The sequence below is a fragment of the Podarcis liolepis genome (genome assembly GCF_965112155.1).
Source record: "Podarcis liolepis genome assembly, chromosome: 13".
In the NCBI taxonomy this organism is placed as follows: domain Eukaryota; kingdom Metazoa; phylum Chordata; class Lepidosauria; order Squamata; family Lacertidae; genus Podarcis; species Podarcis liolepis.
Window position 1 is genome coordinate 19,064,278 of NC_139573.1, and position 26,006 is coordinate 19,090,283.

The window sequence follows — 26,006 nt, forward strand, 5'->3', positions numbered from 1 at the left end:
ACAACAGCACGGCTGCACATTCCTGAAGGCAACATCTTGGCAGCAGTCTGCTTTCAACAAATATCTTGTTCTGCCTTTGTGCACACTATTGCCAACTTTTGCTCACACAATGCAGTATGGGCCAGTGTGGTGTAGTGGTTAAGAGCGGTAGTCTCGTAATCTGGGGAACCGGGTTCGCGTCTCCGCTCCTCCACATGCAGCTGCAGGGTGACCTTGGGCCAGTCACACTTCTTTGAAGTCTCTCAGCCCCACTCACCTCACAGAGTGTTTGTTGTGGGGGAGGAAGGGAAAGGAGAATGTTAGCCGCTTTGAGACTCCTTAAAGGGAGTGAAAGGCGGGATATCAAATCCAAACTCTTCTTCTTCTTCTATGGGCTGCTATCTAAAAATAAAATCATGCCTACCTATGTACACACACCGACTTTCATATTTCATTATAGATCTGTGGGTGCTAAATGCTTGTATTTAATATATGTTTGAATTTAATTGGAACTGGTATGTTAGAACTGGGAAATAGCTAGACCAGTGGTTCCCAACCATTTTTTGGCTATGCCCCACCTAAGCATCTCTAAAATCCTGATTCCCCGCCCCCCACCGTGACATATACTGTAATTCTTATTATTCAAAAAGTAAACTCCTATTCACGTGAAGGAAGCCTAAAAGGCCATGAACTGTTAATAACTCTTTCTCAAATTGCTGCCCCCCTAAAAATCAAATTGCCCCACTGTGAGGCGTGTGCACCACATTGGGAACCAAGGAGCTAGACCCAAGTGTGCATTGGGGTAGTAAGAGGTGTGATGGACCCACCGATAAGCTTGTGTTATTAGTACACGTAAAAGCTAGTTAAGTAGGCACACTTCCTGGATTGTGTATTGGACAGTGTAATCCTAGCTAATTTGACAAGTGCTAATGAAGTCAGGCAAACTTGGGTGTTAGAATGCAAATGAACGGGGTCCTCCCTCTGTAGATAAAGCAGGGGGGAAGTAATGTAACCAGGAGGCAGAGAGAGCATCATTAACTATGAACCCCAACATTTGGGATCCTCTCCGAACTTTTGTAGGGTTTTGTAATCATTTTGTAGAACGATCCATGTATTTTGTTTCACTCAACAAATATCAAATGGGGGTTTGTAGTTAACACCCAGAAATCCAACATTGTCCAATTCACTCCAAACCTGTGTCAATGTTTTATAGTCATTTCAACCCCCCCCCCCGTTTGTAGCGCCCCCACAACTGAGTAATTGATATTCAAACCAGGGGTAACTTCATTAACTACAAACCCCAGAATTTGGGATCCGTTCCCAACTTCTGCCAATGTTTTGTTGCCGTTTTGTAGCTGTGAGCTCCTCCAGCGACAGTTTCAGGTTGTGTGTGTGTGTATGTGTATAATCCATATATAATAATAAAACACTATAGCCTCCCTTGTGCCCAATTTTCTGAAGGAAACACAAACCCCATGCAGCCATTGGTGGAGACTATGGCAGCATGTAACAATATCAAACGTGTTATGAAGCATGTCACATATCAAACTTGGAGTTTGCCTAATGGCTGGGCGCCAGACCAGGCCTTCAACCTGGGAATAAATGAAGTGATAATAAGGAAGGGCCTCTTGGTTACTTGAGCCAGCTGTGCAACACATCTGGCAAACAGCAGCAGAGCTCTCAAGATGCAAAATGTAGACTCTCTCAGTATCTGTCTCCCTTCCCAAGTGGTTTTGCCTGAACTGGCAAATCTCATAATGGATGAGTAATAGAAAGGGAGGCATGTGTGCGTATAGAAACTAGCTTCCTTTAAGATGGTTGCTCCCCAACGCCTTTGGTCTTGGGCCCTATCCACCACTAGCATGTGGCCCTCAGAACAGAAGTTTGTTCTGAAGGGAATGTGACCTACTGGCTGAAAAAGATCCCCCCCCCCCCCCCGTTTTGTTTGCCTCTAGAATATACCCCTGTAGAATAGAATATTTTTATCCAACAGACTGGTCATTTCAAAGGGGAACTGAACGTGACAGTATGTCAAAAACTGGAGTTTTGCGGTCAAACAAGGTCGAAAGCTTCCTTATCTTAGACCCAGAAAGTCCCTGAGGTGACTCAAAAGGAAGCAGCTGCCAGTGTGTTAGTAGGGCTGACAGTGTCTTTGGCATTGACCGAGGAGGTGGAAATATCGCTATTTAGAAGGAAATTGTCCCCAAATGGTTAATTGCAGAGAAGTTCAGAGACAATTTTTTAAAAAGGATGCGACACCCACAGCTCAACCTGTCCCCAGGGCTGTAAAGAGGATTATGCAGTGGTCAGGGAAATATACTCTGCACATGCTCTGGGACAGAGTTTCCTGTTGCAACTTTTTTCTTTTAAGTCATCAAATAATTCCCGATACATTAGTAATGATAATGTCATGCAACTTCACATTTTTCAGGACATTCAAAGAAAGTATAGTGGTACCTCGGGTTACATACACTTCAGGTTACAGACTCCACTGACCCAGAAATACTACCTCGGGTTAAGAACTTTGCTTCAGGATGAGAACAGAAATCATGTTCCGGCGGTGCAGCAGCAGGAGGAGGCCCCATTAGCTAAAGTTAAGGTTAAGATCAGTTTCAGGTTAAGAATGGACCTCCGGAACAAATTAAGTACTTAACCTGAGGTACTACTGTATAGCATCTGACTCCGCTACTTGCGTCCCTGCCCCCACCTGCCACCAATCAAATGCCCATTGGGTTGTATCTAAGCCAACACAAGTACAGGCCTATTGAAACCAATGAATGTGATGAACTTAAGTTTATTAATTCAGCAGGGTTTCTCTGCAGCTGACACACCATACATTTAAAGTGTAGTGACGTTCCACCCCCTGCAAAAGAATCTGGGGGCCTGTCGTTTACCCCTCACAAAGCTACATTTCCCAGCACCCCTAACATACCACGGTTCCCAGGATTTTTGGGATGTGTGTATTCATTTCTAGCCACCTCGATTCACAGCCAGCCACTAAACGGCAAACGTGCACCAAGTGAAAAGAAATCCCCTATGCCTTCTTTTCCCTATCAAAGCACCTTCAGGACGACGTGATTGGCCGTCTGGCGTTATTCATGTGCACGTGTGAACGCACTGCAGCAAAGAAACGCGGGGGGGGGGTTGAACTATTGTAAAATTGCACGCATGTACTGGGCAGCTTACTAGGATTCCTCCCCACCCCCCGTGTTCTCCATTCATATTACAACCCAAAGCAAACACCTGCATGAAAACGTCCGGAGATGTAAGAAATCCATTAACGATGTGACAAAAAGCCGGCGTGCATTATCCTGTATTGCAAACATCCAGTCTTGTCGAAGAGAAACAGGTTATAACAGTCTGAAAGAAACAAAGTAGCGATAACAACAACAACAATAATAATAAGTATTATTATAATCACATTGGAAATGCAGGGTGAGAGAGAGAGAGAGAGAGAGAGAGAGAGAGAGAGAGAGAGAGAGAGAGAGAGAGAGACTCTATAAAACTACAATTCCCACAATGCGTTGCGCCTCCTCCGCTTTCCTTTCAAGATGGCGGCGCTGAGCAGTAAGTGCCCCAACTGTGTCTCTTTTTCTTTTTCTCCCTACTTATTCGGCTGGTGGGTCCGTGTCTTTTGAGTGGCGCGGGGTTCGTGGAGGGGTTTCCCCCCTTTGCTAGAGGGAGCCAGGGTTATGGCAATGAGTGTTAAGTAGGGATCAGTTTTTGGGCGGGTTGTAAAGATAAACAAGGACGTTCAAATTGTTATGAGGATGACCTTCTTAAGTGGGTCGGTGGAGAAGGAACGTGGCGGAGTCTTTAGGGCACGCGCAAACTGTGTGCACGGGGGAGGGTTGCCAGGTGGTACACGAGTACTTTGTGTATTTTCCGTCTACCACGACCATAGTGTTGGAAGGGATCACAAGAGGCATCTAGCTCAACCCATTGCAGATACTGAAAATCCGCTACAGAAACATTTCTGATAGGCAGCCACCTTCCCTCTGCTTTTAAACCCCTACTGAAGGAAAAGCGACCTGTAGGTACCCACTCAGTCCTGAGCACAAGACACGTTACAAAACCTGTTCTCTCAGCTATGTTGTGAGCCAAGTGTGGTGGCAACCCCTTTCACACTTACCGGGGGTTAAGCCTCATTGAACTTGGTGGGACTTACTTCTGAATAGATTTTCGTAAGGTTCCACTGTGCATCCATTATTTTTACTTACTTAAAAAAAATATCTCTCGGCTTTCCCATTAATAATATGTCAAAGCGGTGTGCAGTATTATAAATTATCAGAAAAACCAAGAGCAAACCTTGGAAGCAGAAGCAAGAATAGTTCCGGGGAGATAAGTGTTCATCTGGCGTGTGGGCACCAAGCAAGTATCTGGTTGTTCCAAAGATGCAGTGCCTACATAGAAAAGGCCCCAACTCTGGTCACCACCTTAGAAAAGTTGGGGTACCTGGAACAGAGCCTCTATTATTACAGTCTTAAGTGTACGCCACTGTTGTTTCAATTTTTCAGATGGGAAAAGTGAGGCGCTGAATGACAGATCTGCTCACTAATTAGTGCCTCGTGCAACTCCTGGTTCCCAACCCTCTTAAATTATGAGTAAAAGATGCCCAAAGTCTGTTCTTTGTAGATCTGCCTGCACAAGCCAACTCCCTACTTTGCCACTAGCAAGAAGACGCTGTTTTTTAAAAGGAGATGCTGGTCCTGCCATGTTGGTAAGCTGCAGGGGCAAGCAAATATTAGATGCGAAAAATTCCTATCCTCCCAAATACTCTGATAGCCTTCTCCTGTTCTAACTTATTAGGCCTCCAAACATTGTCAGAGAAGCAAGTATTCAAAACAGTTCTAATAAGTGTGCATACTTCATTATCCCACAGAAATTATCCCATTTCTGAAAAATGCATGGGGAAAGGATCCAATTGTCGTTCTCTCTTTCGGCATTGGTTTTATGGGTGAGTTTGCATTACTTTTCCCTGCAGCCCAGGAATCCACTTTCTTACTTAATGCATTTTTGCAGTTTGCTTGTGGGTGCTGTGTACGGGGTCCCAGAGCTTGTTGCATCCAGACACTGACTAGGGCCAGTCCTGCTTAGCTTTAGAAAGTGTGCTGCACTATGGGTCTTCAGACCACATCCTTGGTATGTTATTGACCTAGCCCCCAATTTCTGGCCTTACACAATTTGCAGCATACAACCCATACTGCAGTGGCATCACTGTCAAATTGTACTTTTCCAGAAACATACCGAATTTATACCATGGGTGGACTAATTCATAGCGATTGCTTTCAGGTATTGGAGATATCAAGCAGACTTTCAGAAAGGTGCAGCCAGATCAAAGAGAGTGCAGTGGGGATGTTTTTGGGACTGCATACTGTACCAGGAAACTGGAAGAAATCCTTTGTGTAGGCTAGGGACAGGGAACCTGTGGCCCTCCAATGACACACAATTTCTAGCAGTAGGGTTATAAGTTCTTGGTGTAGCAAATGAGGGCCTTTGTGGATGATGTCATTAAGAGCCAAGGGCTAAAATTTGTTGCTTAGTGATTTTTTAATATTTTTTCAAAAACAGCAACTAAAAATTCCTTCACATAGTAGCATTCCCACCATAGATGCTAACTTCCTCCCCTTTTCCCAGACTCTCTCTAGCAGTCTGGAGAGATGTTGGGTTGATTCTTTTTAATTTAACTGGAACCCAGAGTCATCTATGTATTACTTTAAAAGTAGATGTGGGCATAGTTTTAAATGGAGCTTTGCCCCAGAGAGCATTCGTTCTCCTCATGTATCTCTTGTCCTAAGTTAATTTCCCATACTCTTTTCAAGCCTAGTGTATTACCAGTCCATTCTGATAGGAGTGCCTTATAAATGCTAGATAGCATTCTTTTGGAGTTGGTGTTTGCCCATGACAGTGTTAGCGGCCAAGTATTAATGCCTGATTTGAGTTGTTGTTGAGCAAAAGAGCACACTTGGTATAGTTGAAACCAATTATCATCTAGTATTTGGCATAGCTTGTCTGTCAATGGTTTATTACTTTTATAATAAACCATTGACAGCAGGTCACATAATCTATAGATACCCTTTTCTCCCAGTTAGAGAATTGCCGGTGTTTATCTCTGTATTTAAAATCAGTATGCTCTATTATGGGTGTTCCCCTCCCAATATAGACAAAGGGTAGCCAGAAGATACGATTAGGATTTGTTGGTGGATATTTTGTGTAATTTGAAGTAGATTGGCAACTACTTCTTACTCCCAGTTGCTTAAAAATGACAACTTTGAGATAACCTCCTGCCCAAGTTATACTGTTGAAATGTAGAAAGCCAAGAAAGTAGGTAACCAGAGGTAACTCTTCTATGGAAGGGCTCGTTTCTGGAACTAGAAACCAATTCCTGGACTCAGAATTCTTGACTTCAAAGCCTTTTGCACTGGACTCTGGTTGGCGGATCTCTTGAGTTTTAAAAAACAGAGCAGGTCCTCAAGGCTAAAGTCTTGCCCATCCCTATACTGACCTAGAGAGAGCAGTACTCTTGAGTTTATTTCTTTTGTTGTTAGTGGCTTGGTGTGCAATTTATGTTTTCAGTTTCTTTCTGACTCACACCTGTTTTTTTCCTTTCCGATTTCAGCTTTGGTGGCACCGTGGGTCAGTCCCTTAACAAAATACAGTTCCATGATGACCCAGGCTGTACCATATACATATCCAGGTATAACCGCCTCCACAACACCTATCCCTTTAAAGGCAGTTCCTTAGGAGAGGAGCAGCATGAAATATTTGACTCCATGTTTAGTGCAGCTGATGTTAGACAGGAATCTATGGCTGAGCCACTTATTTGGAGGAAGGCAACTGAAGGTCTAATAGAAGTGATATGTGATGTTGTTGTTGGGATACTTGACAAATAAAAAACTAAAGCATATGCACCCAAATAAAATAACTGACTGCCAGGTCTGGAAGGCACGTACTGGAGAACTCCCAAAATAGCTCAATTGTCATATTGTTCACCTTTTAACAAAACAGTCAAATTTTCACTACAATTGGCCTCCTTGCAGGAGAACTGAAAGTTGGCCAACACATTCTTGAAAATGAATCCATAGTTACCAGTGTGAATATTACCACCCTACACACTGATTTGTGGGCAGAGGGTCTGCACCTAGAAAGCAAGCTGATTGGCTGGCAAAACCAGAATGGGCATAGTTTCCCCATCATTGCATCTCTATGCTAGGAGGAAATGGTTCTCCCTTAGCATTTCTCCCTGTAGCACAGCTTTTGTCAGGAAGAAAAATGTCAACGATGGCCGCACACACTTTCCAAAAACGAGAGTGGAGATGCAGTGGCGAGGTGGCTCTCTGACAAGCCAGTGGTCTACTTTGTGTTGAGGCACCATTTTGTTCTGTACAGGGTCTCTTAGTCAAATGCATGTTGTGTCCTTCGCTAACAGAAGTATTTGATTGTATCCAAGCTGCATTTGGGAGATAGACACACTTGATTTCTGTTCTTTTCCTCTCTCCAGTTCCAGTTCGGGATGATGGCAATATGCCAGATATTCCCTCCCACCCTTGTGACAAGGAAGGACCAAGTCTTGAATGGCTAAAGAACTTCTGAGATGGGCCCTTGTGATGAACAGGCCTAGAGAACCAACACTGAAGGGGCAACCCAGGCCTGCACTGCTCTCTGCTCTTTTGTGTACATGTGTAACATTTTCAGGATATAATAAACTTGCTAACTTAAAAGCAGGCTTCCTCGACCTTTCTCTTTGTGACCCCCCTCCCCCAAAACAAAGCATTGCTAAAGGGGTTGGGGCACTTAACCAAGCTTAGGTATCACAGCTTTCTCTTTCAAGGGACACTGGGTATTGCCGTTCACCTGAGAGTAATTCCTGGCCCCTTTACAAAACTGCCCAGCCCAGGAGTCTTTAAGGGAAGCAATGACAGTGTGCCCTGAGACCAATTCTTATGTTTGGCAGCTCCCTTGAAATGGATCAGTTGGGGAGGGAATGAGGAAGGGAAAGGGAAGGAAGAGTGCAGTATTCTGCAGCCCTCAAAGAAACATGAAAATAAACTTAACGGGTGGGCATAATTTAATCCAGGCACCACTGCTCTGCAGTAGATCTGGAAGAAGTGTCTAATCCTTATGGCTTCGGAAAAGAATGGGGGAGGGGGATTTAGTGCCCTGCTCTCTGACTGGCAGAGAAAATAAGCAAACACTTGACAAATTTGCTAATCTTGCATAATTTGCACATGTTGTAGGAGTCTACTGTTTTTAGTACAGAACTGGCTTTAATATATTGTGCCTCATGGTTAAGATACTCATAAAAATATTGGCTTGGAAAGCAAAGCAGCAGAGTTCTCTCGCAGCTGTAAGAAGACTCCTCATTCACTGAGAACGTTTGTCACACAAAACAGCAGCTACTTCTCTTTCCTTTCTTGAACAGTGCATGGAAGCCAGCTCCTGCACACCACTTTCAATCTGCATTGTACATTTAAAGCAGTATTATGCCACTTTTGGGGGCAGTCGTGGGTTCCTCCAAAGACCCCAATTCCCCTGACAGAGCTACTATTCCCAGGGTGGTTTAGAAATCCCTCTTCTCTGGGAATTTTGAGAATTGTAGCTCTGGGAGGGGAATAGAGAGCTCCCAACAACTCTCAACAGCCTTACCAAACTACAGTCCCCAGGATTCTCTGGGGGAAGCAAAGACTGTTTAAAGTGGCATAAAAGTGCTTATAAACATGGTGCCCATGTGGCCTCAGTCAGAGATCACTTAACTCCTTCAGAAACTCACAAATTGTGCGGCCCAAGACATGTAAGACATACAAATTCTAAATACATACCCATTCCCACCCCATACTTAAGCTTTTCGACATTGGTAGCAGAATCCATTCATCTCCCTAATGCAGATGGACTTGAACACTATTACTACATTGGCTTTCAAGTTAAGTTAGTGCAGTCCATTTTGTCTTCCAGCACCTGCCCCTCAGCCGCACAGTGTCAGTTCAGATCAAGTGCACTCTAAGTGGCTGAGAGTTCCACAGTCCGTCTCTTGCTGGCTCTTAAAATGTGCTTGTGTTCCTTTCAGTCCAAAACGTATTCCCAGGTGACTGATCAGCGGACAGCACAGTGGCCTCTTTAACCCAGGAGGGAGGCAACTGACGTTCAGATATACATATAGAGTCTCCTTCGTGAGGACCGGTGAGTGGTGAGCCTCAGTCGAAATCAGAACAGGCCCCTGGGCTAGAGAACTTTGAATAATGGAGTAACTTATCCTGAGGACTAGACTGCTGCCAGGCAGGAGTGAGGACATCCTCTTGCTCACATTGGAAATCCTCTTCAGACTTTATCTGCAGCCACAAAAACCAAAACAGTGATTCAAAACACAGTTTCAAGCTAAACAGAAGCGCTTTGCGTGATGTGGGAAGAAAGGGGATGCTTTCAAACTGTTATGTGTGATGAACCAGCAGGACTAGAAGCTTGTTTAAAAACAGAAGACAAAATCCTGAATTTGTATTATGGTAGCAGATTCTGTGTAGCCGACAGCTGGAGTATATATAACCTAGTAATATGCCTGTCTACCATTGTATCTGGCCACATTTCCCGCCTAACCCCCAAAGGTAGTGTGTAGGTTAAGTCTGTATGGTCATCTATATATTCTCAAAGTTGAAAGCCTCTAAGTTCTCCCGTACCTGCACAGGAAACTCTTCCATAGGAAGCAATGTTTGGGCTGCTCGGCGTAACCTCACTTCCTTTTCCTCCCGCATGTGGCGCCGCCGCTTCTTACTGGTGGGGCCCTCAGTAGGTGAGATACTTTCAGCCTCGGGGGCAGGCAAAGAACCCGAGAGACACCTGGGGGTGTCTTTCTCGGGGGGCTCATTCTCTGTGTTGCCAGGAGCTGGAGCATCAGTGCTGTGGCTACCTTCATCCTAGACAGAGAACATGATTCAGCTAGAACTCCTCCATCCTAACATTCCTTCCACCCATAAGAAGGTAACATGGACATGTCCTTATTTCCTTAGACCAGCTGTGTGTTTCTTACCTCCAGGACAATATCAAGGTGGCCTTGCCTGTAATCATCACCATAAGAATCAAGGACCCTCATGAGGAACCTGAAGGGAAGTAAGAGTCCATTAGAAAGATAACCTGCAGACAAGACATCCCCACTAATCCTCTTTAATAACTGTTCTTTTGCATGGTGCTGTTGATGTAGGGGATTCACTGTTATGAGATGTGGTAACAGCTGTCAATTTGGATGGCTCTAAATGAGGGATCTGATGAATTCATGGAGAATTCGTCTGTTGAGCATGAAAATTTAATAGACCCTCCTTGTTCAGGGAGAGGTATTTAAATCTCCCCACCCCTCACACTCCCATGACATACTACCAGACATACCTTCTCTCCTGTTTAAGCCGCAGTGTTATTCTCTGGACCTGATGCAGCCGGTTTAACATCCTCTCATTCACCTGTATTTGTGGGCAATATCACCAGAATACATCAGAATTTTGCCTCTCCCACACCCAGCCTTGTATTCCACTCACCCACCCAGTGGTCCCTCCTCCTTGGTCTCTGTTTGGATTTTCATTTGGTCCAGGTTACCACCCCATGGCCAAGAATCTCTTCCTTCTTGTCCACCTACAGACAGTATTGCATAGTGGGTAGAGTACAGACCTAAGTTTAAAACTCCACTCAGCCCCCAAAGATGTTGGGGGACATTGGGCTAGGGCTTGTCTCTTGTTTTACCTTGCTCAGAGGATTATTGGGAATATATTTAATACCTTCATCTGATCACCATCTGAAGCCCTTCTTTGTGTGCCTCTTCCATGAGAATGGGCCTTTTCTGTGGTGGCTCCCTGTTTCTGGAGTGCTCTCCCCAGGGAGGCTCACCTGGCACTTTCATTACATATCTTTAGGCACCAGGTGATGTTTCTCTATAATCAGGCACTTGGCTGATTATCATTCTATGGCCTTATAAATGTGTTTGTAGGAGGGGGGTTATTGATTTGTTTTTCTTTTATTATGCATTTTGTGTTCTCATTTTGTGATTTTATGTTGTGAACCACCCTGTGATCTTCGGATGATCTTTGTACCCAAGGTGTCTCTGATTTCCAAATACTTTGGCAGAGCACATGTTTGGCAAGCAGAAAGTCCCAGGTCTAGTCCCTGGCTGGGAAAGAACGAGAGCTCCTGACAATGATAGCAGACAGTCCTGGGCTACATAAATGAATAAAAAGGCAGCTCCATGAGCTCATGCCTGAAGTCAAAGCAGAGCTCAATCCACTGTGGCAGCTGTTTGTTAATTTTTCCAGCTGGTGTATTAAAATGATCCCCCCTCTCCAGCCAATCCCTTACCTGCTCTAACTCCTTGCAGCGCCGAGCAAGAGCCTGGCATTTGCGCCGTGTCATTTCCTGCTGCCTCAGTGCCCCCTCTTCCTCCTCCTCTTCTGGTATTCCACCATCGGCAAACTCCACCTCTGTCTCCAGTTCACTCTCGAGGATATTGCCACCAAAAAGAGGAGGCAGTGCCAGCTCTGATCCAGGGGGCACAGAGAATTCTTCAAAGCCCACACCAGCCATGGTTGTGTTCTGGAGATTTAAAGAGAAAGAAACTGACATACTAACCAATATTAACCATCCCCCCACCCCAATCTGAAGATCTAATGGTGATACTCAAAAAGCCACATTCCCTTTATACCCCAATTTCCTATGTCATGTGAGACAGGAAACAGGTACATTTACAACAAGGGTGGGGAACCTGTGGTCCTCCAGAAGTTGCTGGGTGACAATTCCCATCTTCCCTGGCCATTGGTCATTCTGGCTGGGTAAAATGGGAGTTCCAGTCCAGCAACATCTGAAGGGCCACAGGCTCCACACTGCTGATTAACAAGGACAAGGGTATCAGTATGACAAGAGATGACCAAGGGGCAGCCACTTTTATGGGCTTGGGAGCATAATCCACCTGCAATTTTTTTTTTAAAAAAAAGCAAACAGTGAAATATATTTTCTTACAGCTCTCTGTGGATGCACAAATTTGTATTTAAATGTTCTATAATCTATATTCCTAAACAATCTCCAAAAATACTCAATTTTTCAGAAGTTTAAATTTTCCTTACATACTAACTTCCTTTAAAAAATCATTTCATCAACCCATAAAATATTGAGATTTCTAGTTTCCATGTAGGAGAAACAGCATGTCATCTAAATGGGTAGGCACTGTGCCATTTGCTGTTGCCACAATCCCATTTTATGAGCAGGTGTCCCACCAAAATTAAAAATGTATTATTCACAATCTCCAATATACTGCCAGAAAGTAAATGTAAAAGGTAAGGGACCCCGGACAGTTAAGTCCAGGCAAAGGCAAATATGGAGTGCCTTTACCTGCCAGAAAGCAGATACAACTGTTCCTCTTATTCAGTTAGAGAATACAAGATACTTTGGTCACACTATTTTCAGCGTTTATCCATCTCTATGGTTCAGAAAAGACTGCAATGCAGTACATGAACAGGCTTAAAAGAAGCTGAATAAAACTTGGTTCTAGCACCTCGACTTCAATAAAAGGAGCTCAGGCTCTGCTTCTGGCGAACCTCCAAGGAAAAAAGGCTCCAGAGCCAATAAGGAGGAAGATGGCAATTGGCGATTTCAATTTGCCCGATTCCTTTTGCAATGGGATTTCCTAGCACATCAGACGTACCTTAACCCTTCCAATCCTATAGGCGAAATGAGCAACCCTTGAATGAGGGTAATGGGATAGACGGTCGCTTACCTGTGACGTAAGCCCACAACAAAAGCGTTTGAGTTATCGAGACGCCTCGGTTACAGTGAACCAGGGCAGAAGAGGTGTCGCGTGCTTATTACGTATTGCAGAAGAGCCCACTGTGGAATGTCCTAGCGTTTCGTCGCGCCGTGTTAACGTAAATAGTGGTCGCGTCCCTGTCGCCGTTTCTCCGGTAGGGGACAGGATCGCTTGGCGCGGTGAAGTACGGTTGCGTCATCACGCCTTTGGATGCGTCGTGGCCTTAGAGATAGGAAAAATAGAGTAACTCACAGTCTAAACTTCCGGTAAAAATCGAAAGCTTTGCCTTTCTCTTAGCTCTATGACCAATAGGTAAGTCAGAGGAAAAATTATGAAAAACTGACGGAAGTGTCAGTTGACATAGTGACATAATTCAGTATAGCGTATTAGAAACCTACGGTTGGGGTGCTGCCATAAATAGTAGTTATTTCAAAGGAAACTGACTCGAAACCCTAACGACACTTCCGGCTCCCCTTGGCATGTTGCGTGGGTCACCCAGTGCGAAGAGATGACGCAATAGGCAATGCCATAGAGACATAAGTTAGAACGGCACCCCAACTCTGGCCTAGGTTGGTGCCACGCATATGGCGGCACTTGGGCTGAAGCCGAACGCGAACTCTCTTCGTGACCTCTCCTTTTTCTCTATCTCTATCCGTTTTAATGCCTGGCAGAGCGAAGGCGCTCGTTGATGACGACACCAAGGGCGCCAGGTGCATGACGTACTTTTTGCGAGACTGAAAGAGAGAACGTGAGGAGTTCGTTTGTGCGGCGGAGGAGTGGAAGAAAGAAAAAGAAGGTGAGGAGAGAAAGGAGGGAGGGAGGGAGGGAGAGGTTAACTGGGGAGCAACCAAAAAGGAGCCCTGTCCTTTGGTTTCCTAAGGGGTAAAGAGAACTGTAAGGTTTGGGGGCGAGCAGAGAGAGAGAGACGCTACAGTATTGCTTCAAACCTAACCCCGTTTACCTAGGAGTAAGCACCATGGAAGTCAATAGGACTTCCTCCTACACAAACGCGGTGAGGATTGCGCTAATAATAATAACAATAACAACAACAACAATACGGTAGAAATAACAAAAGTAATACTCTCTTCCATACTCTTATCGGTTGGGAATACATTATGGCTCTTCCTTCTAGTTGGATCTTTTGCTGTTTGGGCAGTATCTTGTTTTTCATTTGTGTTCTGCATAGTCATGGAACACTTATATTTCTTCCATTGAGGACCCTTCTGGCACTTTTTATTGCTATACCTACACTGCCTCTTCTGTCTGTATCCTGTGTTTGAGAATGTATACTTTGTTAACAGATTACAGTGGTGCCCCGCAAGACGAATGCCTCGCAAGACAAAAAACTCGCTAGACGAAAGGTTTTTTCATTCGCGATTTGCCTCGCAAGACGAATTCCCCTATGGGCTTGCTTCACAAGACGAAAACGTCTTGCGACTTTGTTAAACCGTTTAAACCGTGCTTCGCAAGAAGAAAAATTCGCTAGACAGCAAAAATTGCGGAACGAATTAATTTCGTCTTGCGGGGCACCACTGTATAAGCATTTCATTGTGATTTCATTTTTAAAAAATCTATAAGGCAAAAGGTGGGTGAGTTGGAAACTGAAGAGCTAACTCTAGGTCTCTTAAATTGAAGGGGGTTCCAATGGGGCACTTGTATTTGTGGAAAGGGAGAGATGTTTTTAGAGAGGGGGCTAAGGAAAGGACACATTTGAACTGAGGGGTACAGTGGATCTGGATCTTGTGTTGATGGGTGTCTAGCAACTGTGTGTGGCTCTCTGGGGGTTGCTGCTACCTCATAAGTGTTGTATTAGATCAGTGTGGTGGCCTCCAGCAATCTGTTGGACCTCACCTACCTTCAGCCCCAGCCAGCTTCGCTAATGGGTGGGAATGATTGGAGTCACAGTTTACAACCTTTGGAGGGCACTGTGTTGGCTACCCTTGGGTTAGATTGTGGTTAGAATTTCTCCTAGTCTAGTACTGTGGGAAATAACAAATCACTAAGACTCTGGATATTTATGTCACTTATTATGGTTTTCTCTTGTGTCCCTCCCTTTTTCTCCTTTGCAGCCTTGATCCATCATGTCTTTGGCGGATGAGCTTTTGGCTGACCTTGAAGAGGCAGCAGAAGAAGAGGATGGCAGCTTTGCAGATGAAGAGGATGAGCCTCCCATTGAGGATGTCCAGGAGGAAATGCAAGTGGATCTGGCAACTGATTCAGTCAAGAGTATTGCCAAGCTCTGGGACAGTAAGACGGTGAGAGAAAATGAACTTGGCTGCCGGGCCAATATGTATAGAAGCGATGGTTTTCAAAATAGTGTTCAACCTGGGGTCTACTGGTTCTATAAACTGCCTTTTCTTTTTTGGGTGTAGTCTGGGGAAGTTAACCCTTTAAAGGTGCCCTCTTCAAAAAGTAAGACTCAACTTTTTGTTTTTTCTCTTGTGCAGTTTGCTGAAATCCTGCTGAAGATTGAGGAATACATCAGCAAACAGCCCAAAGCATCTGAAGGTACGGAGAGTCTCTGGCTGAGATTTCCTTTGGATGTGTATGCACACATCACCCAGTCTGATTCCTGCAGTATAGAGTCTGCTACAGGACTTCCTTGTCCTGCAGTACAGCACTAATGTACCCATATGTCCATCTCCCTGTTACCTTATAGTGAGGTGCCCTGTATGGATTTTGACTTTGCATGTTCCTTTCTTATTAGTTCTAGGTCCAGTAGAGGCTGCTCCTGAATATAGAGTCATTGTGGATGCCAATAACCTCACAGTGGAGATTGAGAACGAGCTAAGTAAGTGTAAACCTTAGCCACTCGCTTTGGGGTGAGGGAGGTTGAGAAGGCTTTGAAAACAATACAGCAGCTGCTACCCTGTGAGGGTGGCAGATGATGAGTTAGGGAAGTAGTGAGATTGGGAAAGGCTGGCTTCATTGGAGAAGGGGGTGCGATCTAGTAAATAGAAGGGCACATACTGGCCAGAAAAACCTTCAAAGGAGTTTTGGGATACAAAGGACATTTGTGTGTTGGTGTCACAGTAGAACAGGGACTGTTTTGATAAGAGCACTTTCTTTCTTGGGCCAATCTGAATAGGCTATACGGCTCAGCATTAAAATGTCTCTGAGCTAGTATATTCTGGGAGGCCTGCTTTTATTCTCACTAGTGTAATGGCGCTCTGTGTTTCTGTCTGTTTTGTAAAAGGTCGTCTTTGCCTCTCTCTTTTCAGATATTATTCACAAGTTCATTCGAGACAAGTACTCCAAGCGGTTTCCCGAACTAGAATCCCTTGTTCCAAATGCACTGGACTACATCCGGACTGTCAAGGTATTGTGCCTGTCTGTGTCTTGAACTTCACAAAGTCAATTCTTTACATTTGCATCGATGACTAGCCCAACCCTCGTATAACTTTTGCCACTTATTTAGCGGAGGTGCTCCATGCTCAAATGGCTATTAAGATTACAACTCAGATAAGACATACTGTAGTTTTCCATGTATAAGACAACCTTTTTTAATTCAAAAATTAAGTTAAAAATTGGGGGTCGTCTTATACATGGATTGTGTATAGGGCGTGGGATTGAGTGCTGCCGTGAGCCGGAGATTGTCTGCGGGTATTTTGCGTGTTATTGGTGGCTGCGGCAATGGCTGATGTTGATTGGCTGCTACTGCAGCACTAGGGCGGGCTATTGGCAGCTTTTGCTAGCATGGGGACAGACGATAGGTGTCTTTTACGATGCATGTGAGTGGCAGCGTAGGTTATGCGGGTGAGCAATTCCCCCTAAAAAAGCTCAACAACTCAGGGCAGTTTCCCCCCATTTTCTCAATTTTGCGTCCCCGAAAATAGGGGGTGTCTTATACACAGGGGCGTGTTATACACGGAAAATCTTTTGAGTATTCTTCAGGTCCACAGTTAATTCATGGTTTTGATGTGTCATAATCAACCTTGAACCTAAAAGGTGTGGTGGGTAGAGCTAGCAGATGAGCTGTGTTCAAATATTTATCCTGCCGGGAAGGTCACATGGTTGCTTTTGAGAAGTTGTTATTGCTCAGTCTTAAACTAGCTTCCAGGTTAGGAAAAATGAGGATTGTGTGTGTGGAGGGCTGGGGGAAGATCCCCAAATATTCCACCCTCGGAGGAAAAGAATATTCATGTGATCCACAAATCATTCCTATATTGCTGACGGAAATTAGAACTGACCCTGGAGCAGCCTTGGTCCTTCTCAGTAATGAACAAAACCTGGCACTGAGACCAGAATTCTCTAAATAAGCTTGGGGCTTCAGTTAAACATGGTTACAGTGCCTCCCACCTTTGCTTTTTGGGGATGTGCTTTCTGTCTTCTTCAATGGCTAACTTCTGCTTTAAAACGTTTGAACCTTGCAGGAACTAGGGAACAGCTTGGACAAATGCAAGAACAATGAGAATCTTCAGCAGATCCTCACCAACGCTACAATCATGGTGGTCAGTGTCACCGCATCCACTACCCAGGGGTAAGGCTCCGCACAGGAAAAAGAGGAGGTTTTTGGGAGGGTAGGGGAGATTGGTGGGCATCTGGACTGGGAGAGGGATATAGACTGAATTTTCAAATGGTGCTGAAGGGTGTAAGGTGGACTGTACCATTCCAGGCTGCAGGTGGGGGAATTACTTTCCAAAATTCCCTGTAAGAAGAATACTCCTATGTTGAAGGGAGAGTGTCTAGCTTAGCCCTTTTCCCCTTGGTGTGCTAGTGCTTTTTCCTCCCTTTACAGATTTCTCTTGATATAGGGGAGCACTGAAAAATAATATCTTATCTCTGGCAGTATGGAGTACTACAGTCTACTGTACCACTTGTTCCACTGTCTATAGAGCAGGCCCAGAATCATGGTAGTTTTCCCTTCATGGGATTTTAGCACACAGAATAGATTTCGGATGAGAGAGTGGCCTTCAGACAATTATGGTCTGTCTTATCACATGAAGAGACAGGAGGCACCTGATAAATGGTATGAGTTAACTTATTGATGACTCACGGCTTACATATGCTGGTGGAGATAGAGTGTGGGGTTGCAAATCAAAATACGCAAGGGGGACCTGCAGCAAAACATTGCAGTGCGAATTGCTCCCATTCAGGTTTCCAGCCATCTGTTCCCCGTCCTTAACTGTTAGCCAGCATTCCGTGACCACTGAGCATGCTCAGTCTTATAGGGCTGGTTTTGGGGCTCCCCTGCCTTTGGACTTTCCAACAATTTTGCTGTATGACTGCAAACTGTGGGGCTCTCAATATCTACAGATATCTCCCATTTTGTGTATGTGGATGGTGCCATTTTTGGCTATGTAAGGATCCATGCTTAGAAATAGAATATTAACATATAGGGTGGTCCTGAGAGCTTTGAAACAAATGCCACGCTCTGGGCATGGAGCGATGGTGCGGATATAGTGCCTCTCTCCTGCTGCAGGCAACAGTTAACTGAGGAAGAATTGGAGCGCATTGAGGAGGCCTGCGACATGGCCCTGGAGCTGAACCAGTCTAAACACCGCATCTACGAGTATGTGGAGTCCCGCATGTCCTTCATTGCCCCCAACTTGTCCATCATTGTGGGAGCCTCCACTGCTGCTAAAATAATGGGTGAGACTCTCAGTGGATCTCTGTGGGCTTGGGTTCTTGCGTATCAGAATATGGAAACTTGGGATTGTATCAGAATTGGAGCAGATTCATTGAAATTGATGGATGTGACTAGCTTAAGTCCTTTAATGTAAATGGGTCTATTCTAGTGTAATTTAGTTGGATGTATAAGTAAGTCTGTCATTGGCAGAGAGGGACATGAAGGCCCCTAGATTCCGAAAGGAATGTAAAGCCTTCTCTGAAAGGGTCAAACACCAGTCCAATTTTTACAATTCATCTTTCCAAATCCGAAGACTGCCGAAGTACTGTATTTCACAAAAGAACACTGGAGTGCTAATGTAAAAAAAATATAAACTTGAAGCCATGAATTAAACGGTCCAAGAAATTTAGCAGCATCTGTCATGTTGTTGATGTATGATCAGTTCTGGCAGGTCTCTGTGGCCAGGAACAGCGAAGAGCTCTCCTTGCACACAAAGAGAAGAACTTTGTTTACAAATCCCAATAGGCCAGGGAGAAGCCATGGTTTGGCTGATCAAAACCCCTGAACCACCTTGGCCCTTGGTCCCACAACTAGCATTCATTCCATATTGCCTTCCCTTCTCTCAAGGCATTGCCGGTGGCCTCACAAACCTCTCCAAGATGCCAGCCTGCAACATCATGCTTTTGGGGGCCCAGAGGAAGACTCTGTCTGGATTTTCCAGCACTTCGGTGCTGCCTCACACTGGCTACATCTATCACAGCGACATTGTACAGTCGTTGCCTCCGGTAGGTGTGTGTATGTGTGAGAGAGAGAGAGGGAGTCTGCCCCTCCTCCTTTCTCTTTTGAGTTGGTGCACGAGTTTCCTAACAGCAACCAGCCAACATGTGCCTTTGATTCCCTCCTTGCAGGACTTGCGAAGGAAGGCGGCTCGCTTGGTGTCAGCAAAATGCACGCTGGCAGCACGTGTGGACAGCTTTCACGAGAGCTCTGAAGGGAAGGTATGTGGTACAAGGCAAAAGGTCCAGGATCCTGGGGGAGTGGCTGGTGTGAGAGGCATAACGGAGGGCCCCAAGGGGGTGGCTGCTTTGTAAACACTTTCTGCTCTTTTATCCTTCTGCTACCATTCAGGTTGGCTATGACCTCAAGGAAGAAATTGAAAGGAAATTTGACAAGTGGCAGGAGCCACCACCTGTCAAGCAAGTGAAGCCACTGCCAGCACCCTTGGATGGACAAAGGAAGAAACGTGGAGGACGCAGGTGCGGGGGAGAGAATTGAAGAAATGTCTTGCGGCAGGGGCAGGGTGGGAGGGTGAGCTGGCTGAGGCAGCCAGGAGGGTGGTGTTAAGCGTGCTAGGAAGTACCTCGGAAGTAGAACAGAATCTGTTCTGGAAGTCCGTTCAACTTCTAAAACGTTCAGAAACCAAAGTGTAGCTTCTGATTGGCTGCAGGAAACTCCTGCAGCCAATCGGAAGCCGTGCCAGACGTTCAGCTTCCAAAAATCATTCGAAAACTGGAACACTCACTTCCGGGTTTCGATCATTTGGGAGCCAATTTGTTCGGGACCCAAGGCATTTGAGATCCAAGGTATGACTGTATTAGGGAATCCCGGATCTACTTTTAATATATACACACTTGTTAAAATCAAACCAGAATAATGGCATTTTATCTTTTCCATCAAATATTCTTTTCTCATGGAAAAAAGATTTTAATGCAACAATTTGTTTTGCTTTTTCAAAACATTAGTTTTAAAACTTATTTTTTCCTCATAATACAGTCACTGGTATGTTTCTTGAGCCCAGAGTTGTGCCAGAATATTGGGGATGTGTGGAGTATAAGAAAGTTTCGATTTCCACATTACTGGAAGTAGGAGAGGGTCAGGTCAGGTTGTATCAGAATTCTGTAAACTTGAGTGTCTCATTGAGATGAACCCAGGAATCCTGGCATTTCAGTCCTTTGTCTCCTGCCTGAATTTGTTTTTATGCCAAACACTGCTTTCATTCTTGGCAGCAGCACTCTGTCCTGGCATCATTCAGTTCTCAGCTGCCAATCTTAAAAGTGCTTTTCCTTGCTCCTCCAGATATCGCAAGATGAAGGAGCGTCTCGGTCTAACAGAAATCCGGAAGCAGGCAAACCGGATGAGCTTTGGAGAGGTAAGGAGTCCTGCACAGTCTCCTTGTGTAGGATTTCTCTTGGTCTGGGGGTGTTGGGGGCTGTCTAATCCCTCAGGAGGGCAGGAGTAGAATTCAGGAGTTTCGGACGGTTCAGACTCTGTTCCCCAACTGTGCCTTTTTAACTGGTACAGTGGAATGGGGGAAGTAACAGAAATCTTTTGCGGGGCAGGGATCTCTGGGTTGCTTTACATTTTATGTAAAGTAAGCACTTCCAAGTGATACAAAGCATTAAACCTGACAAGCCATATGTGCATTTTGCTGTGTACAGAAGCTGCACGTCTGCCCACATCTACATGCAGGAATATTTAAGTTTGGGTGGTGGTTATGTGTTATATGGCCAAATGTGGGCTTCATACTTCTCCTTATGTGTGCACAGATTAAATTAGATAAATTTGATTTAAATTCGATAAGTAGGATGAGAAGTGGTTCTGAGAAGGCTAATGGAATGGACGGATAACTAGATGTATTTATAGCCTTGACTAATAAGTTTTCTGCCCCCTCTGCTTCGGATGTACTTGCATGTGACCCAACCCAGGCCATTTCAGGGAGGCTCACCTTGGCACACAATTACCTTTGTGGCCAGGGAGAGTCGCTCTCGTGTAGTGATCAGAGTGCTGGACTCAGGCCAGGATTCAAATCCTTGCTCAGTCATAAAGTGCATCAGATGACCTTGTGCCAATCACCCTACAACAGGCTGCTTGTGGGAATAAAGTGAGGACGGAGGGAGGGAACTATTTATGTCAACTTGACCACCTTGGAAGAAAGTTTGGATATAAATATAGGGACCAATTTGCCTCTTCCTAGATTGCAGGATTAGTGGTGGGGCTGTCTTTTGGATCTATAGGCTAAAAATAAAAAAGGAAATTTCAAAAGCACCTGTTGTCCCTTATTGAGCCACTTGGGCAAAAAAAAAAAACAAAAGGGAAGGGGTTGCATTCTCATTGAAACTGTCAACTTGGTCATCGGTCCTGTACTATCTAATCCAAACATGGCCTTTTCTTCTCTGTGCTACGCTTCTTCTCTCCACACCTTCCTTTGCTAGATTGAAGAAGATGCTTACCAGGAAGACCTTGGTTTCAGTCTGGGCCACCTGGGGAAGTCAGGCAGCGGCCGAGTCCGGCAGACGCAAGTCAACGAGGCCACAAAGGCACGCATCTCAAAGACGCTGCAAGTAAGGAAATGGGGACTGGATGTGGAGTGCCGGGAGCTGTAAATCATCTTATGACTGGGTCCATCAAGGCTGCATTTCAAAGCCTCTGGACCTGGGCAGGGGCTGTTCACTCCTGAAGGCAGCATCACGTTGTCCTCTTGAGGTTTTGGCAAACAGCTACACTCAGCAACCAGATCAGAGCTCATACTGCAGTGTAATTATGCCAAGCATGTATGTCCTATTGTTACTCAAAGCGCTCAGAAAATACTCCCAGGCCAACAAGCTCTGTGTGGAGCAGCCCTTGAGAGCTTCAGCAGGCACAGAATTAGACTAATTCTATGGTCACATTGCTGGCCATTAGTCTCTGATAAGGGTAGGCAATTTCCCTGTTCCAAGTGGGTTTTTAAATGTTGAGGTGAAGGGTGCCACACTAGGTTTTGTCTGTGATTGGCAAAAGAATGTGCCAGGGCTACTGGAGCGGCTACGCATGAGTGTTACATGCGTTTGACATGCTTTTTGGTACTAGGGAAGGTAACAAATGAAGGGCGTGCCTTAGGACAGCCAGCCATTTGCTCGTTCCCCTGCCCCGTGCTTTAGCATCACTTCCCTCTCTTTTCACTGCCTCCTCTATGAAAGGCCTAACACCCGTGTCTTTTTGCATTTGTCCTCCCAACCAGCGCACTCTCCAGAAGCAGAGCATGGTGTATGGAGGGAAGTCCACCATCCGGGACCGCTCCTCCGGCACTGCGTCCAGCGTGGCCTTCACTCCGCTGCAGGTAAGCACCGCACTTGGCCCTGCATTCCTGAATTACCTGTAAGTGGCACTGATGCCTTTGAAGGAAGGGGCTGAGTGTACAAAGAGCTGGGTGTGCTGGGCTCTAGGAGTTTTGGAGAACTGAGTGTGTGCCTGGCAAGGATGCTGAGAAGTCCAATGGATGAAAGAAGAACCTTTGTGGGGAGTGCTGTTTTGCTCAGGTCCTGCTTGGGGCTTCCCAGAGGAGCATCGGGTTGGCTTCACTGGGAAAAGGATGTTGGGCTATGTTTCTTTCCTCTGATCCAGCAGGGTTCTTTGGTTCTTAAATACTTTTTTTGTTTGCTGTAGTCTTTTTTTAAAAAATGCGGGTTATAGAATGCTATAATACATTTTTCTTGGCTGAAACCCTAATAACTCTCTGTCTCCCCACCCTCACTGTTCTGCTTGCAGCACTTGAGGAGGAAAGATTATAAGCTCATGTGTGCAATATCGGTTGTTGTTATTGTATAATAATAACAACAACAACAACAACATTAGTTGTATTTTTGCACTAAGGTGTCTCAGTGAAAACAGAAAGGACCAGGACTTTAAAGCCAGGTATCAAAACAGCAATACAGAAAAAAATAAATACAGTACTGTAAATTTATTTCAAGGAAGAAATCGTACCCACCGCATGGATGAGTGCAAAAATGGCCCTGGACATAGCTAACTACCCTCCCAGTGAAAAACTGAAGGCCGGGTACATAATAGTATACTTTGCCTGGCACTTAAAAAAAATACAACAATGGTACCAGGCAGGTTTCTCTTGGGAAAGCGTTCCACCAACTTTACTTCTGTCCAAGGTGTAGAAGCTGGAGATTTGGAGGGCATGTGTTGTCATAATTCAGCGCCTCTCCTACTTTCTAGAGGCAGCAAGATCTCTGGACTCTGCATTTTTTTTTTAAATAGCTTCCCTCTCTCACATTCACCTCCCCCCTCCTCTTGTTTCCAGGGTCTGGAGATTGTGAACCCTCAGGCGGCTGAGAAGAAGGTAGCCGAAGCAAACCAGAAGTACTTCTCCAGCATGGCTGAATTCTTGAAGGTGAAGAGCGAGAAAAGTGGCATCATGTCCACCACATAGCCCTCTTGCCACGGATGCTGTCCCTCCCCTCTGACTAGCAGTTTGAACCATGAATCACATTCAAGAAGAGGAGCCTTTGCACAGAAAGCAGGCCTTTGTTGAAGTTCCAAAGACGGCCTGGCACTTCAGAACTCTCCATTCTCCCGGGCCCAAGTGGTACCTTGTGGTTCTCTCCCTACCCTGCTTTTCTTTCTCGAGAAACGTCATTGTCAGGGAGCCTAGTATTCTGGCAGGGGGAGGCATGCAGTAGAGAGGATTGAGTTCTCTTCCCTGGTCTCATGCCGTATTCAGAAGCAGGCTACTGAAGGTGTGAGCTGTTTATAACGGCATGGGGTGGTTAGCTTAAAGGAGAAACTTGAATGAACTTACAACATCCCAACCATGGCTTTAGATCATCCTGAGTACCATCCTCTTCACCGTTAGCCCAAGTTTTAAATGAAGTGAGGTTGTAAAAATACCAGCATGAATACAAGTAATGCTTTGGGATAGTACCAGAGCGCTTCTCCCTTGCTGTGTTGGTTTAGGAGTTACTAACCCTTCCTCCTGTTTCACGATCTGGAACTAAACAACAGATTTACTGGTTATAGTGCGGGCATCTCTCTCCCCATACAAGTAGATTCAAGTTTGTCCTGTAAAAGGACTGTGCTGTGTGTGTGTGCTGTCATTTGGCAGGAACTGAAATTTCAAAATGCTCTATGCTCAAGTCTACGGAAGATTATATCTATGCATGAATGTGCTGGGGTGGTAGAGTAAATACCTTTGCAGTTACATGGAACTGTGAGTGCAGGACTGGCAACTTTGGGGGATCTGAAGGTAACTGGTTCCATTTCTTACTGTGTAAATGAGTGGCTCATTAAGGGAATCACACTTTTCTTGTGGTGTCTGACTTTCAGATGTGTTTTAATGTGGTAGGAAAAAGCAATAGTTATTAAAGAATAAGAGACTTTTTTCTCCCATGAGAGAGAAGTGACTGGTTGATTCCATAGGTGAGACAGTTGCAGGGACTGCAGGGAGGGAGGCAGGAGGGAGATGTAATTCGCTGGAGGGTAAATTAGATCTGGCCCTATGTTTGCTACATGTAGGACACCCTTCCCTAACCTGATGGCCTCCAGATGTTTTGGACAGCACTCATGAACCCTAGCCAGCACAGTCGAGGAAGACTTGATGTATAGATGCCATGTTTTCTCTCTGCAGTCTAGAAAAAACTCTAAATTCATGCTGATTTCAGGATGCCTTGGGTGTGGGGAGAGACATATAGGATTTATGGGGTGTCTGTTTTGACAGTGGGAGCATGAAACTTCTTTGTCTGTAACCTGTACATTTTTAGAAAAAATAGAATGGCACCTTTGGAGTCTGTGTTTGTGATCTTTCTGGGTTGGGGAGGGTAGTACTTCCTAAGGAAACTCTCCATATAGATTCTTTGTGCAGGAGCCTGCTTTTTATAACCTTGCAGCATGAAAGGCCTTCTCCACCCCTTTCCATACCACACCTCTGCATATCAGGCAGGGCTTTCCTTTCCTGTGTTGGGCATAGAATTTGCCATTCTAAAACAAGCTTATTTTTGGTTCTAAACAGGTTGTTTACATTTCCATGGCACAACAATCCAGAGCTGAGGCTGTGGTTGCTCTGCCCAGTAACCGCAAAGCATTCTAGCGTGTTGACTCTTTGCTATTTTTTCTAGGCTTGTTGTTTAATCCCTGCTTGCCTAGAGAAGAATTAGTGATGCCTATTAGACAACAGCCTGTCAAGTAGTTGTCTTATTGCTAGGGGGTAAAGGACCTACATGGGACGCGGGTGGCACTGTGGGTTAAACCACAGAGCCTAGGATTTGCCGATCAGAAGGTCAGCGGTTCGAATCCCCACAACGGGGTGAGCTCCCATTGCTCGGTCCCTGCTCCTGCCAACCTAGCAGTTCGAAAGCATGTCAAAGTGCAAGTAGATAAATAGGTACCGCTCCGGTGGGAAGGTAAACGGCGTTTTCGTGCGCTGCTCTGGTTCGCCAGAAGCAGCTTAGTCATGCTGGCCACATGACCCGGAAGCTGTACGCCGGCTCCCTCGGCCAGTAAAGCGAGATGAGCGCCGCAACCCCAGAGTCAGCCACGACTGGACCTAATGGTCAGGGGTCCCTTTACCTTTACCTAAAGGACCTACATAAAGTTTCCAGCAGCTGCGAGGGTGAGACAAAGGTAGGAGGAGGGATTTGTGGATTTAAATCAGCTGGGCGAATCAGCTCAGCCGTTGTGGATTTAAATCAGCTCTTTGCTATTGCTTTGCTTGTCCTGCACCAAGCTCCTCCTAACTTGGTATTTTGTCATGACTATCATACCTTGTTGGCTATTCTGAGCTCCCTGGGGAAGGAATAGGCCACAAGTTAGTGGTAGAGCACATGCTTTACACCAGGATGGGTAACATCATGCCTGAGTGTGGCGCTCCAGACCCTTCCACCCTGCCCTCTGGACTTTCCTCAGGCCACGCTCCCTACCCGGCCACACTCT

At 45.3% G+C, this 26,006-nt stretch overlaps 3 protein-coding genes across 4 annotated transcripts; 2 read left to right on the forward strand and 1 right to left on the reverse strand.

The window, feature by feature from the left end:
• Positions 1-3,462: 3,462 nt before the first annotated feature.
• On the forward strand, positions 3,463-7,700 carry NDUFA3 (NADH:ubiquinone oxidoreductase subunit A3). Its single transcript, XM_083472159.1, has 4 exons — positions 3,463-3,546; positions 4,862-4,936; positions 6,599-6,676; positions 7,481-7,700. Exons 1-4 carry the CDS (start codon positions 3,531-3,533, stop codon positions 7,570-7,572), a joined length of 261 nt encoding a protein of 86 aa, XP_083328285.1. The 5' UTR covers positions 3,463-3,530; the 3' UTR covers positions 7,573-7,700.
• Positions 7,701-8,226: 526 nt separating this feature from the next.
• Positions 8,227-13,006, reverse strand: TFPT (TCF3 fusion partner). Of its 2 annotated transcripts, none has more exons than XM_083472155.1 (6): positions 12,647-13,006; positions 11,308-11,541; positions 10,351-10,421; positions 9,998-10,067; positions 9,648-9,884; positions 8,227-9,305 (listed from the first exon to the last, which is right to left on the reverse strand). In XM_083472155.1, exons 2-6 carry the CDS (start codon positions 11,530-11,532, stop codon positions 9,171-9,173), a joined length of 738 nt encoding a protein of 245 aa, XP_083328281.1. In that variant the 5' UTR covers positions 11,533-11,541; positions 12,647-13,006; the 3' UTR covers positions 8,227-9,170. The 2 variants fall into 2 exon arrangements, with proteins under 2 accessions (XP_083328281.1, XP_083328280.1); XM_083472154.1 differs by having other exon boundaries at positions 12,719-13,005.
• Positions 13,007-13,325: 319 nt separating this feature from the next.
• On the forward strand, positions 13,326-24,862 carry PRPF31 (pre-mRNA processing factor 31). Its single transcript, XM_083472152.1, has 14 exons — positions 13,326-13,544; positions 14,818-15,003; positions 15,196-15,256; positions 15,456-15,539; positions 15,970-16,067; positions 17,122-17,228; positions 18,171-18,340; positions 18,945-19,102; positions 19,226-19,315; positions 19,446-19,573; positions 20,394-20,466; positions 21,530-21,658; positions 22,315-22,413; positions 23,383-24,862. Exons 2-14 carry the CDS (start codon positions 14,830-14,832, stop codon positions 23,509-23,511), a joined length of 1,500 nt encoding a protein of 499 aa, XP_083328278.1. The 5' UTR covers positions 13,326-13,544; positions 14,818-14,829; the 3' UTR covers positions 23,512-24,862.
• The last annotated feature ends 1,144 nt before the right edge of the window (positions 24,863-26,006 follow it).